This window comes from Chroicocephalus ridibundus, chromosome 1, assembly GCF_963924245.1.
Source record: "Chroicocephalus ridibundus chromosome 1, bChrRid1.1, whole genome shotgun sequence".
Classification (NCBI taxonomy): domain Eukaryota; kingdom Metazoa; phylum Chordata; class Aves; order Charadriiformes; family Laridae; genus Chroicocephalus; species Chroicocephalus ridibundus.
Window position 1 is genome coordinate 212,722,412 of NC_086284.1, and position 12,138 is coordinate 212,734,549.

At 49.3% G+C, this 12,138-nt stretch overlaps 1 protein-coding gene across 7 annotated transcripts in view; it reads left to right on the plus strand.

The window, feature by feature from the left end:
- Window positions 1-12,138, plus strand: part of FRMD4A (FERM domain containing 4A) — a 390,969-nt gene that overhangs the window by 244,539 nt on the left and 134,292 nt on the right. For all 7 annotated transcript variants that reach the window (XR_010069575.1, XM_063323590.1, XM_063323591.1 and 4 more), the window contains one exon: window positions 9,084-9,149. Coding sequence is in view for 6 of the 7 variants with exons in the window: in XM_063323590.1 (XP_063179660.1) it covers window positions 9,084-9,149 (66 nt within the window). In the remaining variant the exon portion in view is untranslated. The remainder of the gene's footprint in view (window positions 1-9,083; window positions 9,150-12,138) is intronic.

Below are 12,138 nucleotides of genomic sequence, written 5' to 3' on the forward strand. Positions count from 1 at the left end.
GCCCTTACCCGTCGCTAGGTGCAGCCAACATGCTGCACATGCAGAAAGGCTGTAGGAGCAACACAAGGTTCCTAGGTAAAAGCAGAGGAGATAGATAGGTACAGGATCCCAGTTTGAAGCAAGGTTTTAAGAGCTCTGGCATGTTCTTGACCTAAAATCTTGGCCTGAAGCAGGTGTCCACATTGAACCACCTGCACAACTGACCGGCTGAGTCAAGGTTTATCAAGACACACTTTTCCTGAGTCCAGACGGGGTTGCAAATCTGTAAGGTTGAAGGCATCTGTGGCCAGTGAATCCTCTAGACTGAAAATAATAATACTGAAAACTGTGTCACCTCCCCGTGGTCAGCCTCAGCTCCAGAGCTCCGCACATGCTCTGACCAACCATCTCAAATCATCCCCTACACGCTCCACTCCTGCCTTGTAAATAGTGGGGATCATGCTTGGAAGCTGATGTATTTTTAAGCTGGCAACTGGTTTATTTTCTGGCCAAGAAAGGGAATGGAAAGGGTTACGAGGGTGAAAGGGTCAAACGCAGTGAAAAGTATGCATTGGGAATGCCCTCTCCTCCTGCATCACCACCAGAAGGCAGGGAGGGCGCGAGATGTTCTGCTTCCCTTTGCACTTGAAAAGATTTAGATCTGCATTATTTTTGAGAAAGAAAACAATACGTGACACAAACCAGCACAGCCTCCATTCTAGTGAGGAAGCTGGCCTGTCCAGGAAAGGACTTTCTTATCTCAGGATATAACTGAAATCAGGCCTCCGAGGCCGGCTGCTCTCAGAGCGGTGATTTAGGCATCTGCCGGGTAATACCCTGGTTGGTTTAAAATGCGGCGTCGGAATTAGATTTAATTCTAACTACACGGCTCAAGCACCAAGTGTTTTGAGGTTAAGACGCGGCATTCCCGGCTTTAAAGTTCGCCTGAGAGTTATTGCTTGATGTTGTAAATGGACTTAAGGACCGTAGGAGACGGTTTTTCATTTCAGCCCTGATACAGTAAGCCACTTAAACACTTGCTTATGTCACACTGAAATAAAAGGGATTTATGGACACGGCTCTGTGCTTTGCTGAATCAGAGTGTTTTCGCTGAGCGCTGTTTAGAGGAAACATGAGAAATAACCTGCGCAGATGTCCTCGGGTGATGCGGGAGCCCGAGCAAGACTGAAAAGCGCTGCACCGAGGAAGCGAGGAGCCCCCTGGCCAGGCCAGGAACTCTTTTGTCAGCTCTCAAGACAAAACAGGGAAGTCACCAGGTCACTCAGCCTTTAGCTCGCCTTAATTTTTATCCCATCACTCCCCGTCGGCATCCACACAATGGCTGGATCGCGCCTTTCGCGGCGTGCTTCTGGTGGGTGACACCGCGGCTGGCACTGTCCCACCTCCTTTCTCGAGGAGGACTCTTGCTTTCTACTTACTGAAGCTGGGTTTTCCCTCTCCTGGCAAACAACCGTTCGCAGAAATGATCGCAACACCTGATGCAACTCCTCCTAAACACATCCCCTGTGCAGATCCCCTGTGCGATGGGTAACGTCAAGCTCCTCTAAGGGACAGCAGAATTCCCTGCCTGCAGGAAAGGAGAGGTTTTTAAGAGCTGTCTCTGTAACCATGGTTTCGGCAATTTCATCTCTCTTCCCTAGTCCATGGGTAAGGACATTGATTTTTCAAGGGGTGGGATAAAGAGGCTCACAGGGAGGGCCAAAGGCCTTGCACGTGATACGTTCCTACGGTCCTACCAAACCTGTGGGAGATGCTGTATATTTTCTGGCCATTCAATCCAGCTATGGACTGTGCATGTATTTCCCAGAGACCCAGAGCACTTCCATAACAGGGAAACCCACGCGGCATTAGAAGCTGGAGTTTGGTTACTTCTCTTTGCATCACCATTATCCACATCAACACCGTCTTTCCTGGGCCCATCTTCTCAGCTCCAAAGCTCTATCTGCCACCAAGTTCCCTTGAAAGAGAATGCTAAAAAGAATGTTCCTGTTTCTTTGAGTATGCAACGTCTTCGTTCTCCTACTGCTAGAAGATGGCAGATGCCTGAGGATACAGCTGGGATACCCTTCCTAGGGAAAAAACAACCGGCTTGCATCTAATGTCTCCTGCTCCAGAGCACCAAACAGCCTTTTCAATTAAAAGAATCATCACATGAACAGATTTGAATGGTAGAAGTGTTGTGTAGTGGTTTTCTACACATCGCAGTGATAAATACTTGTACTTCTGTATCGGATTATTTCGGAAAGCTCAGCCCATGTTATGTACTGTGTCATTGACCTTTACAGGCAGGGCAGGCCATATAGGCCTATTCCTATGCCAGGAGCCTTGTGCCAAATTAAAATCATTTTTCTCCGTCTTGAAAAAATAATTACAAACCAGACTTTCCACTATTGGTTTAGGAAAGACTCATGGAAAGAAATGAGGCCCATCTTCAGAAACAACAGTTTCTCCTGAGTGTGTCCCCATCCTCAGAGCTTGGAGGCACCAAGGCTCAGGTGGACGCCAGCCTGCCTGAAGGGGAAAGGCAGGGGAAGGGAATGTGCACGATGGCGTTGGACCTGGAAAGCAAAATGGCATGAGCAGTGCTGCAAACCACAGCGACATTCATGGCAGCGCAGTGCGAGTCACCATGGCTGGGACAGATGAACCAGATTTGCACCAATAGTCATCTCACTCCTCTTCTTCAGGGATTGCTCCCACTGAGTCACAACCAAAGGACTACAAAAACGAGCAAACCCCAAGGGGAGGCCCCTCTGGGCAGAGCCTTGATGGCTCCCCAGCCTCCCAGCCAGGGCTGCTCCCCTTCCCACCACACACAGAGCCAGCTGTGGCCATGCCCCCTCTCCCCAGGTGCCCACGCAAGGATGGGCCATGTGGCTCAGCTCTTTGCACACTATCTGGCAGCCATCCTCACCCCGGTCACCACCGGTATTATTTATTAGGTGCTGATGCAGACCAGCGACTGGGGAGGATGCTCTGAGAACACATGGCATGAAAAAGAAAGATAGACCATTCTTCCAGGATCGTGAAGTGTGAGTGTAGGACAGGAGATGACAGATGGATGAAGACAAGAGAGGAGACAGCGCTGGTCGGTGTGAAGGGCAGCCGTTTGCTAGACCAGTCCCGACTCAGCAAAGTGCTGCCACACGCACAAAATAAACTGTGCAGACGTCGAAAACACACTGCTTTTCCCCAGTTTCTCTCTCTCCCTACAAGCTTAGGAGGTGCCAGGATGAGAAGGCAGCAAGAGGTGGTCAAGTGGGAGCAGGGTGTTTAATCTAATAGTTTATTGTAATCAGCAGGCTGTCATCTCTCCCTATCTCCTTTCAGCGGGTCTGTCCAAATGGCGGGCAAAGCGACACAGGTTTTTGTGTATTCAGCACAGTAATTGCCTCCCATACAGGCAGCGAGCATTTAGGAAATATTCTGCCTCCAATTATAATTTCTGATTTGAGTCATGGAAGAATACGCCGTATTCCTCTTTATTTCTGCACTCACTGGCTAATGAAACGTGCCGTAGATATTTATAGAACTGCCATTGTAAATAGCATTTGCATTTGGTGCCTTTGAGTTATTTAGTATGACGGCGCTTTCACCAGGAGGGCTTTTTCGTTTTGAAAGGGAAAGGTTCCCTTTGGAGCTGTTTCCTCCCGTCGCCTTCGCTGTTTGTGTTGGATGGAGCAGTTCTGTGGGCAGTTGCTGATAATTTAGTGACAAGGTGACGGGCGTGCGGGGATTAGGGAGCGCGGTGCGGGGTTTTTGGGCTGTGTCACCGACTGTTTATAGGATTCTCTGAGACAGTGTTTGGAGTTACAGCGAAGATGAATGGAGAGGAGGGCAATCACCAGAGCAGTTCATGCCGCAGAGCAAAACAACCACCAGCCTGCCTTCCCTAGGAAACCCATTGTGTAAATATTTGGGTAGGAGGCTCCAAAGGAGATTTAAAGGCTTGTGATAAAGGTAACTAAAATGTCCTTTCCTTGAGAAAAACAGCTATGATTCAGAAGATCCCACAAATAACTATGAGAGAGATTGCCTTTCTGTGGCATCGCTACGTTGGAAAGAACAAGCACGTATGTCAGGTCTTCTTGTCACTGATGGATCTCAAAGGGGTTTGCAAAGGAGGTCAGCATCAGTTTTCCCATCCTGAAGGTGCAGAAGCCGTGGAGCAGGGAAAGCACGCATGCCTTGTGTGTGATCACCTCTCCTGCACACCAATGCCACACACAAACACATTGCTTCAGACCTTCACGTGCCATACAGGCACCATCTGTGTTTGTGTATTGTAGACACATTAACCCTAGTCTTTACACACTCGTGTCCATAAACGACAGAGCTTTTTCAAAGCACTTGTGTTCAGCTCTTCAAGCGCTCGGGGGTCACGTCGCATGTGCAGGCACTAAAAGAAGCAGCAGATTTTCAGTAAAAATGTGATGTACAGAGCCGTTTCGAAAAAAAAAAAAAAATCTGTTCTGTATTTTGGCACATAATTTCCATCTGAGTGAGTTCGTGATAAGTCTGGCCCATGAAATGCACGTGGCCCATATTCACACCCGGCGCATGCAGCTCCCTGCCATATGGATGAACTGTTAGTGCTCAGGAGTGCGTACACAGTCCCACCTCTTTCACGTCTTGAGAAGCATAAGAAATTTGGGGGATTGATGTGGTTACAGCATCCTTGGCTGTCAGAGGACCCTCCTGGGCTGAACACTAGATCTCGGCTCCAGGTTTGGGACAGCCTTGTGCAAGTGGCGGAGCAGGCAGCAGGCGCAGTGGTGGAGCTCACCTGGGAATTGTCTCAGCTAACTTGAAACGTCTGAAAGTTCTCTCTGCTTTGAGCACCAAGGGCATCTCAACTGTTAGACTGAACTAGAAACTTGACTTTTTACTTTCTGGAGTAAGGGTGGAGGGCTCTTGCCCTCCAAGAAGGAAACCGGGGGGTGTGTTGGTTCAGGAAAACTCACTGAGCTCATGGTGAAACCCAGGACTTGATCAGGAGCAAACTCCCACGCTTCCCTGACACATCAATTGTCCTTCTCTTCTGTCAGCTGCTCTGCTCAACCACTGATTCTTGTATCTTTGCTGGGATTTTGCATTTCCATGATGAAGGGAAAACCATGCCTTTGTGCCCCTTATCTCTCAGTTCCCCTCATCCTTCTCTGGGTAAGAGCCTTGGGAGAGGAGAACCTCAATTCACTCCTTGTAGTTGTCCTCCATCCAAACTCGTGCTGCTCAGCTCATGCTTAGTGACCTCCTGCCCCCATGTATCCATCTATAGGGCTTTGGTGTTGATTTCCCTTCTCTGGTTACACAGCGAAGCAGAAGTGGGTCCTTGACTCGTCTCCCAGGGGCTGGCCACAGCCCCATCTATCGCAGTGCTGCAGATATCACAGATCAGCCGATTTGCGAAGCGTCAGAAACAGCATCTTTCACGCAGACAGACTGTGCTAAATCAGTTCCTTCTCGCTGTGCTTTGAAATGTCCCCATTTCTTGCTCTGACAAACTAGTAGGGTTTCTATTGATCTGACGATGCAAAAAAGCACATGGTGTGGGCTTCAGACACCTGGTGGGATAATAAAACATAAAGGAGGGAAGGCAGGACCATCATATTTTGGCTTATATCAAGTAGGAAGCCTGTCTTCTACTTCCTTTCTTTTCTCTTGGAACACACCATTTGTTTCAAAGGGAAGCGAAAAGCCCCATGGCTGGGTATCCTGCCTACAGAAGGAAATACTGTAGCAGATCTCCAGCTACGTATGTTATGGTCCTTCTGAGCTTCAAGGTATCATCAAAGACAAAACTTGGAGCCTCCGGTTCCAAAACCAAAGGCTTCTTCACCATCTGTGTTGGTACCTGGGACCAGTGCTGGGACTCTTTCTCCCCCGAGGCTGTGCAGTGGCTGATGCCTCCTCCACAGCTCCTGCAGCAGCTCTTCACCCTCTCTTGGGTAGAAAAGCCTAGGTGGAACCAGCCTGCAGACCAGCAGCTGGAGGTCATTAGCCTGTAGCACGAACCTTCAAACCACTGGGAGGCACAGAAACAGGGTGGCATTAGAGAAATAAAGTACGTGCCTTGCTGTGTGCTCACACACTGTGTGATCAAACTATAAAAACCATCGTGGGCTTTGACAGACACTTTGCTGATGGACAGAACTGCTGGGGACAAGCTGACGTGAAAGCAGTGTGCCCTCCCTCTCCCTTTTCTGCAAGTGATGTTCCTGAAATGCCTTGCAATTAGTCAACCATCACGTGCTGCATTTCGGAGCTTCACTTTATTCAGACACTTCATGTTACCAGCTGTTTGCATTTGGGATTTCTTTAAGCAGCAAGAGCACTAAGGGGACACGAAACTCTGGGTTGGAAAAACGTGGAGAGATACAGAAGCTCCACATGGAAAGGAAACGCTTTGCTGAAACACTAACAACGCACAAAGTCAAACATTGCAGAAAACTTTCCCTCTTCCCCTTTTCGCCTTCCTTTGTTCTTATTCGAACTTTGGTATAACCGATGGAGCGTAACACGCGAGAGCTGGGCTGTGTTTCCATCCCTGCCATCGCGTGTTACCACCACGATAAGCTCACTGCTTTATCTGTTGCGTTGGGTAAACTCATATTAAAACTGTAATATCATTGCGTACTCACCACCTTGGGGACGCAGCCGATATGTGACAGTAAGAGGACGAGAGAGATGCTGAAGCAGAGCTCAGCCCCTCGGAGTTTTATCTGCTGGGGAAGCCCAGCCTGCGGTTCCCTGTGCCCGTGTGAACACGACCCACACCACTCACATTCCGAGCAGGGCAAACCATCGCGAAGCCCTTCTGTGAGCCTCGGGTGTAGCTTTACAACTGAGCTGAAAGCTGTTTCATATACAGTTCAGAGAGAAAAATCTCACTCGTCAAGTATATACCTTATGAGAAGCCACATTTTGCATAACATTACTTACTGGAGAAAACTCTAGTAGAAGACAATTTATTGCCATGGCGCTAACTGGCTGACATTTATGAGAACCTTTGTTTTACAAGGCTTTCCTCTGGCTGCCAGGGCTCCAGTTGTGCTCACGGAAAACGAGAAGGAAAGTGATGTTATTTAGTGCGCACAACACTCCAGAGGCGTTCTGGTGTGAGTAACAACGCGGGTAAAGTCCGCTTGGATCACACGGAATTGGGCATGCCAGGGTTGTAAATTTGGGATGAGCTGAAGGGAAAAGCTCATTTTGACTGAAGTTGTCTCATAAAAAACTCCATACCTTGCATGGCCAGCTTGAGGCTCAATAGAGTTGTTGGCACATCTGAATTTTTACTACGGGGATGAGGCTAGGGCCAGGAGAAGGCTTGGTCTGTCCTGGTCCCAAGAAAGAGGGAGATGGCTGTGGGACAGAACTGGCAAAAGGGAGCTCAGGAGCACCCAGAAGAGGTCATCAGGCTCCTCTGCTGACACCAGCAACCGGCGGGGTGAGGGTGATGCTGCTGGAGACAGCCAAGGTTGAAGACCCCATGGCAATGGCCACGCACCGCCTGGGCTCTCAAATGGGTGAAACTGATGGTGGGGCACTGCCGGCTGCCCTCCACCGCCGCCTCCTGGATGCCAGCGAGTCTGGCCCCACCAAGCCACATGAGCGGGTGATTTTTAACCCACAGAGCTAAAGCAGAAAGCCGAGCTGTCCTCAGTTAACCCCCCAAGCCCACGTCTCCTGCTCTCTGCAAGGCGGCTTTGCATCGGTGGCTCAGCTCAGCTGTCACTGGTGGGGAGAGGTGACGGATGAAGGCAGAAATTCCCAGGGTGCTGCAGCAGCCGCATCCCCGACAGCCTGTATCCACCCTGCCAGGCTCCCGTGGACCCTCTGCTCCCTTCTGGTGGTGCTTTAGGACTCATCATGGCAAGAAATATCATTAAATTATGCTGGGGATCCATGCAGCGCTCAGGAAGGTGCCTTGGCTGGAGGGTGATGGGTCCCTGGGGGTCTGAGCCACGCTGTGGGACTGAGCTGGGTCTGTGCCGCCATGGGTCCGGGCATGCGTTAGTGCCACGGGGCAAGCCCACACCGGGAGGGGTGCCTGCGTGCTGCCTAAGTCATGCTGAGGAAGGGATTTCCAGAGCTAAAGAGGCTTAGGCGGTCCATATCCCATTAGCGGACAGTGGGATTGGGCTTGTGCGCGCTGAAGGGCTTTGCGGGGCTGAGTCTGGATCCGTAACTCTGCAAAGCAAAGTCGCTCCTCGCTTATGGTGCTCTCTGCAAGAGGAGAACCAGGAAAGGGCTTGACCGACTGTCGAGGAGTTTCCTCAGGCTGTGGCTCATTTATTTCTTAGCATTTTAGGATGGTTGGACTCAATGATCTGAAAGGAACATTCCAACCTCGACAATTCTGTGATTCCATGATCCGAATCTACAGAACCTTGGACGAAATAGTCTTCAATACCTCAAAGTTTTTCTTGATATCATTTGTTAACAGTTGTAATAAACTATATTGGTATGGAAGCACCTTTGCACCAGTAATTATACAAATGGCTCGTATATGACTCATATATCACGAGTGGCTCCTGTGGTACGTCTTAAATAGGACACCCCAAGTAGGACAAGCCCATTTTGGGATTCAGGCCCAAACAAGCAGCTCGTGCAACCCCAGGGAGCACCATCAGCCCAGCCCAGGGAGGAGCCTTGCTTGCTCTGTGCCACCTCTGGGATGGCTGAATTGCTGCTGTCGAGGGGTTTTGGGAGAAACTTGTCTGGATGTCTCCTCCACCAGCCAAGCTGGCTGCGAAGCCGGAGGCTGTGGTATGAAATGTTGGGGTCCCTGTGCTGCGAACTGTCCCCCTGGCCCCATTTTTCACACTGAAACAACCTCCTCCCATCCAAGCAGACGCCACACGCTGCTCCGCAACCTACTGGGGTTGCTTTTCTTGTTCTCCTTCCAGCCGTTGCTTTCCCCTGGTGCCAAAAGAAGGGGGATTAATTAAAACAAAAAAAAACAAACAAAAAAACCCAACAAACAACAAACACAAACTGAAAGCACCACAGCGAATTAAAGCCACGTGCCGAGCTGGAAAGCAGAGCGCCCTGACACACGTGCCTCTTCTCTCTTGCAGATGACGGAGGGCCGCAGATGCCAAGTGCACCTCCTTGACGACAGGAAGCTGGAGCTCCTCGTTCAGGTAGGAACCGCACCGTTTCGCCATGTAATGGTTTGCCACGGATGCATATTTTCACCGGGGTGGGGAGAGAAAAGGGTTTTCACCTGGTTTTCTCAGCAACTTCACACCGTGCTTGCACACAGAGCTCAGGGAAGCTGTACTAGTACTGGGTGGGGAGGATGTGCAAAGACATATCTGTGGGAATGGATAGTGTGCTGGAATTCAGCACATATTCTGTGCCAAAACTGTCCCGGTCACTGCCAGAGAGATATAAAAGCAGCTTTGGTCATTTTTGACACCGTTACTATATCACTGAGCTATTTTTTGGAGGCGTTGCTTAGCTTTGAGAAACGTATTGCATCTGCTTAAAATATTTCCAGCATTTATTTTTTTTTAATCTTCTTGACTTGCCATCCCAAGTTGCTGGGGCGCGATGCCGGGCTCTGCCATGGAGGTGGCGGTGCCCCGGGCACCCACCCGCGCCAGCAGCAGGAGAGGCTGTGGTGCCACGGGCGGGCATTGCTCGAGACCTTACAGAGGTTGTAAATCGTGTGTCAAAACACAAACATGCATTTAAATAAGTCTGTGCTGCATCTGCCTTATTTTTTATTGAAAAAAAATAATATGGAAAATTAGGAGAAACGAGAGGCTGGTTGTGTAATGATGGGCTGATGGAAGCTGTAGCATCCTGAGCTTTTCTGGCAGTTTTGGCTCGCATCTCGGAGATCACCAACGGGTTAATAACAAGAATTAGAAGAATGTCTTTCCTTTTATGAACTCTGCCGGTCAGGCCACAGGCAGCCCAAGGAGCAGGAAATGAAACTTCCCATAGTTGCCCAAATTCCCCGCCGCAGCTGATAAGCTGGGAGGGGGGGGCAGGATCCTATCCAGCGCAGGCAAACCTGAATGGGGATTGCTGAATCGCCGGAACCACGTTCAGCCTCGCTCTCTGGAACGCTGCTTAAAAATACCATTAACAAAATGTTAATGGGTAACATTTTTTCAAGTAGTTAGTCACCGAGGAGGCGAAATCCCTCAGCTCTTTGAGACGCTCCTCGAGTGCCCGGATAACCATGAACTAGCCAGGAATAAGAATAGCTAAAATCAGGATGACTAATTAAAACAAACCACCCTCCTAATGGTCTCTGCATGGCGAGCATCCCTGCATCAGGCTGCACCAGGCTCGCAGCTGGCTGGGGGAAGTTCAGCCGCCTTCCTCACAAGGACACAGCACTTGGCTTTCCTATTTCATACAAACGCCTTTTTAAATTTTTCTTAGTTCCATTAAAAATGAATGGGCTGTTGGAGAAGAGCTCTGCTAAAGCACTGCTCGCGATATGAATAATCACAGTGTAAAATATACCGTGGGAAATCTGTATGAGCTGCCCTGGCCAACCTGCTTATTTCTTTTTTTTTTATCAATAACACCAAAAAACCCCATGAAGATGACAGTTGAGGAGGCTGGTTTGGGAAGCTCTGTGCCCATTTCTGAGCGACCAGAAACAATATCACGTAATTATCCTTTTTAACTGTTTGATCACACACCTTCAGTGATTCTAGTGATCAATACAGGAAGCGAATCGCTCTGTAAATCACACTAACTAGTTTGCAAGTGACCCATGACTGAGTTTTATTCGTACAATAAATCATTTTGCTGTTTTCAAGTAACATATGAATGGGGAAAGCCAGGAGGTATAAGTATGAAAAATTCATACCCAGAAAAAGCAGTAAGCTCAGTTGCAGGCTGGCTGACCCAGCTCCCTGAGCAGCACTGTGCCCGTACGTGTACAGGATTGTCCACTGAGGCATCTCAGATGCTTTTCAATGCTGTTAGGTAGCCTCTACTCAGGGCAATAGTAAATAAATCGCTTTCGGGTGGAGCAGACAACAGAGGAAGAGGATGTTTGGACTCAAGTGTGTCTCCAATACTCTGCAGATGTGGGCACACCACTTTGGTTTGCCTTTCGGTGAAGCTTGGGCAAAGCCACCAGCGTTGGGATGGTCCTAGGGCTGCTCTGCTCCGGGCAGGAGCGGGCTGACGGGACCCGGATGAGTATCGCTTTGTCCTGGCAGGGCTCAAATCAACTAGGCTCGCTCCGGGATCAACATGCAGTTTGCCAGGGGAAATCTCTCCCACTGACCCGTACTGTTTGTAACTTGTGCTGAGATTTCAGATAAAAGTTGCTTTGTAAGTTCTGAGCACCATTATTTTTATTTTTACCTTATCTCATAGCTGAACTGAGTAAGAAGCTGTAAATAAAAACTTCATCCCACCCTGAGCTTCTGGCTGTCACTTCAAAGCTGTATTCTTCCACGGGTGTCTTGCCACGAGCTGAAACAGAGGGCTGATCTGCGGGTTTGTGCTGGGGAAGAGATTCTTCCATAGCTGTGTTGGTCCTCAGCGTCTAGACCTGTGTTGGCTTGAATCGCTCGGGAGCCAGGTTCTCAAATTCTCGTGTGAAATTTCCTCCTTCCCACCAACCCCAACCTTTCCTGGAAGCTTTTCCATAGCTAATTTCACACTTTCACGGCAAGTTTAGGAGAGACCGCAGGGAATGGGTAGGACTGATTTCTGTGCCGCGGGTGAGATCAAAATACCATCCTCACCTGGTTTACTTAGAGAAGGGTTCGGGGATCCTGCTGCTGTATTTTGGTGTGGAAAAAAAAACAGCAGAAGCCGCTGGGTCTGATCAAAGGAGGAAGATGGGTACAGCTCCCTCAAAGGGATGCAGAAGGGCTCCTGGACCATCTTGAAACTGCTTAGACCAGTGACTCTCGGGACCTGAAATTATTTCCTCTCCTGCTGCCTCGAGAGCCGCTGGGCAGAAACAGATGCATCTGGGAACGATCAGGGTGTTTGCAAAAAAGCAGTGCATTAAGCAAATGTACTCCCTTTTTTGTCTGCAAATTAGCTGTGATCAGACTCGGGGGGTTAAGAATATGTTGTTCGAAACATATCAATTGGTGGTTAACGAGGACCATACCTCGGGCTGCAGGAGGAGGCAAGTGG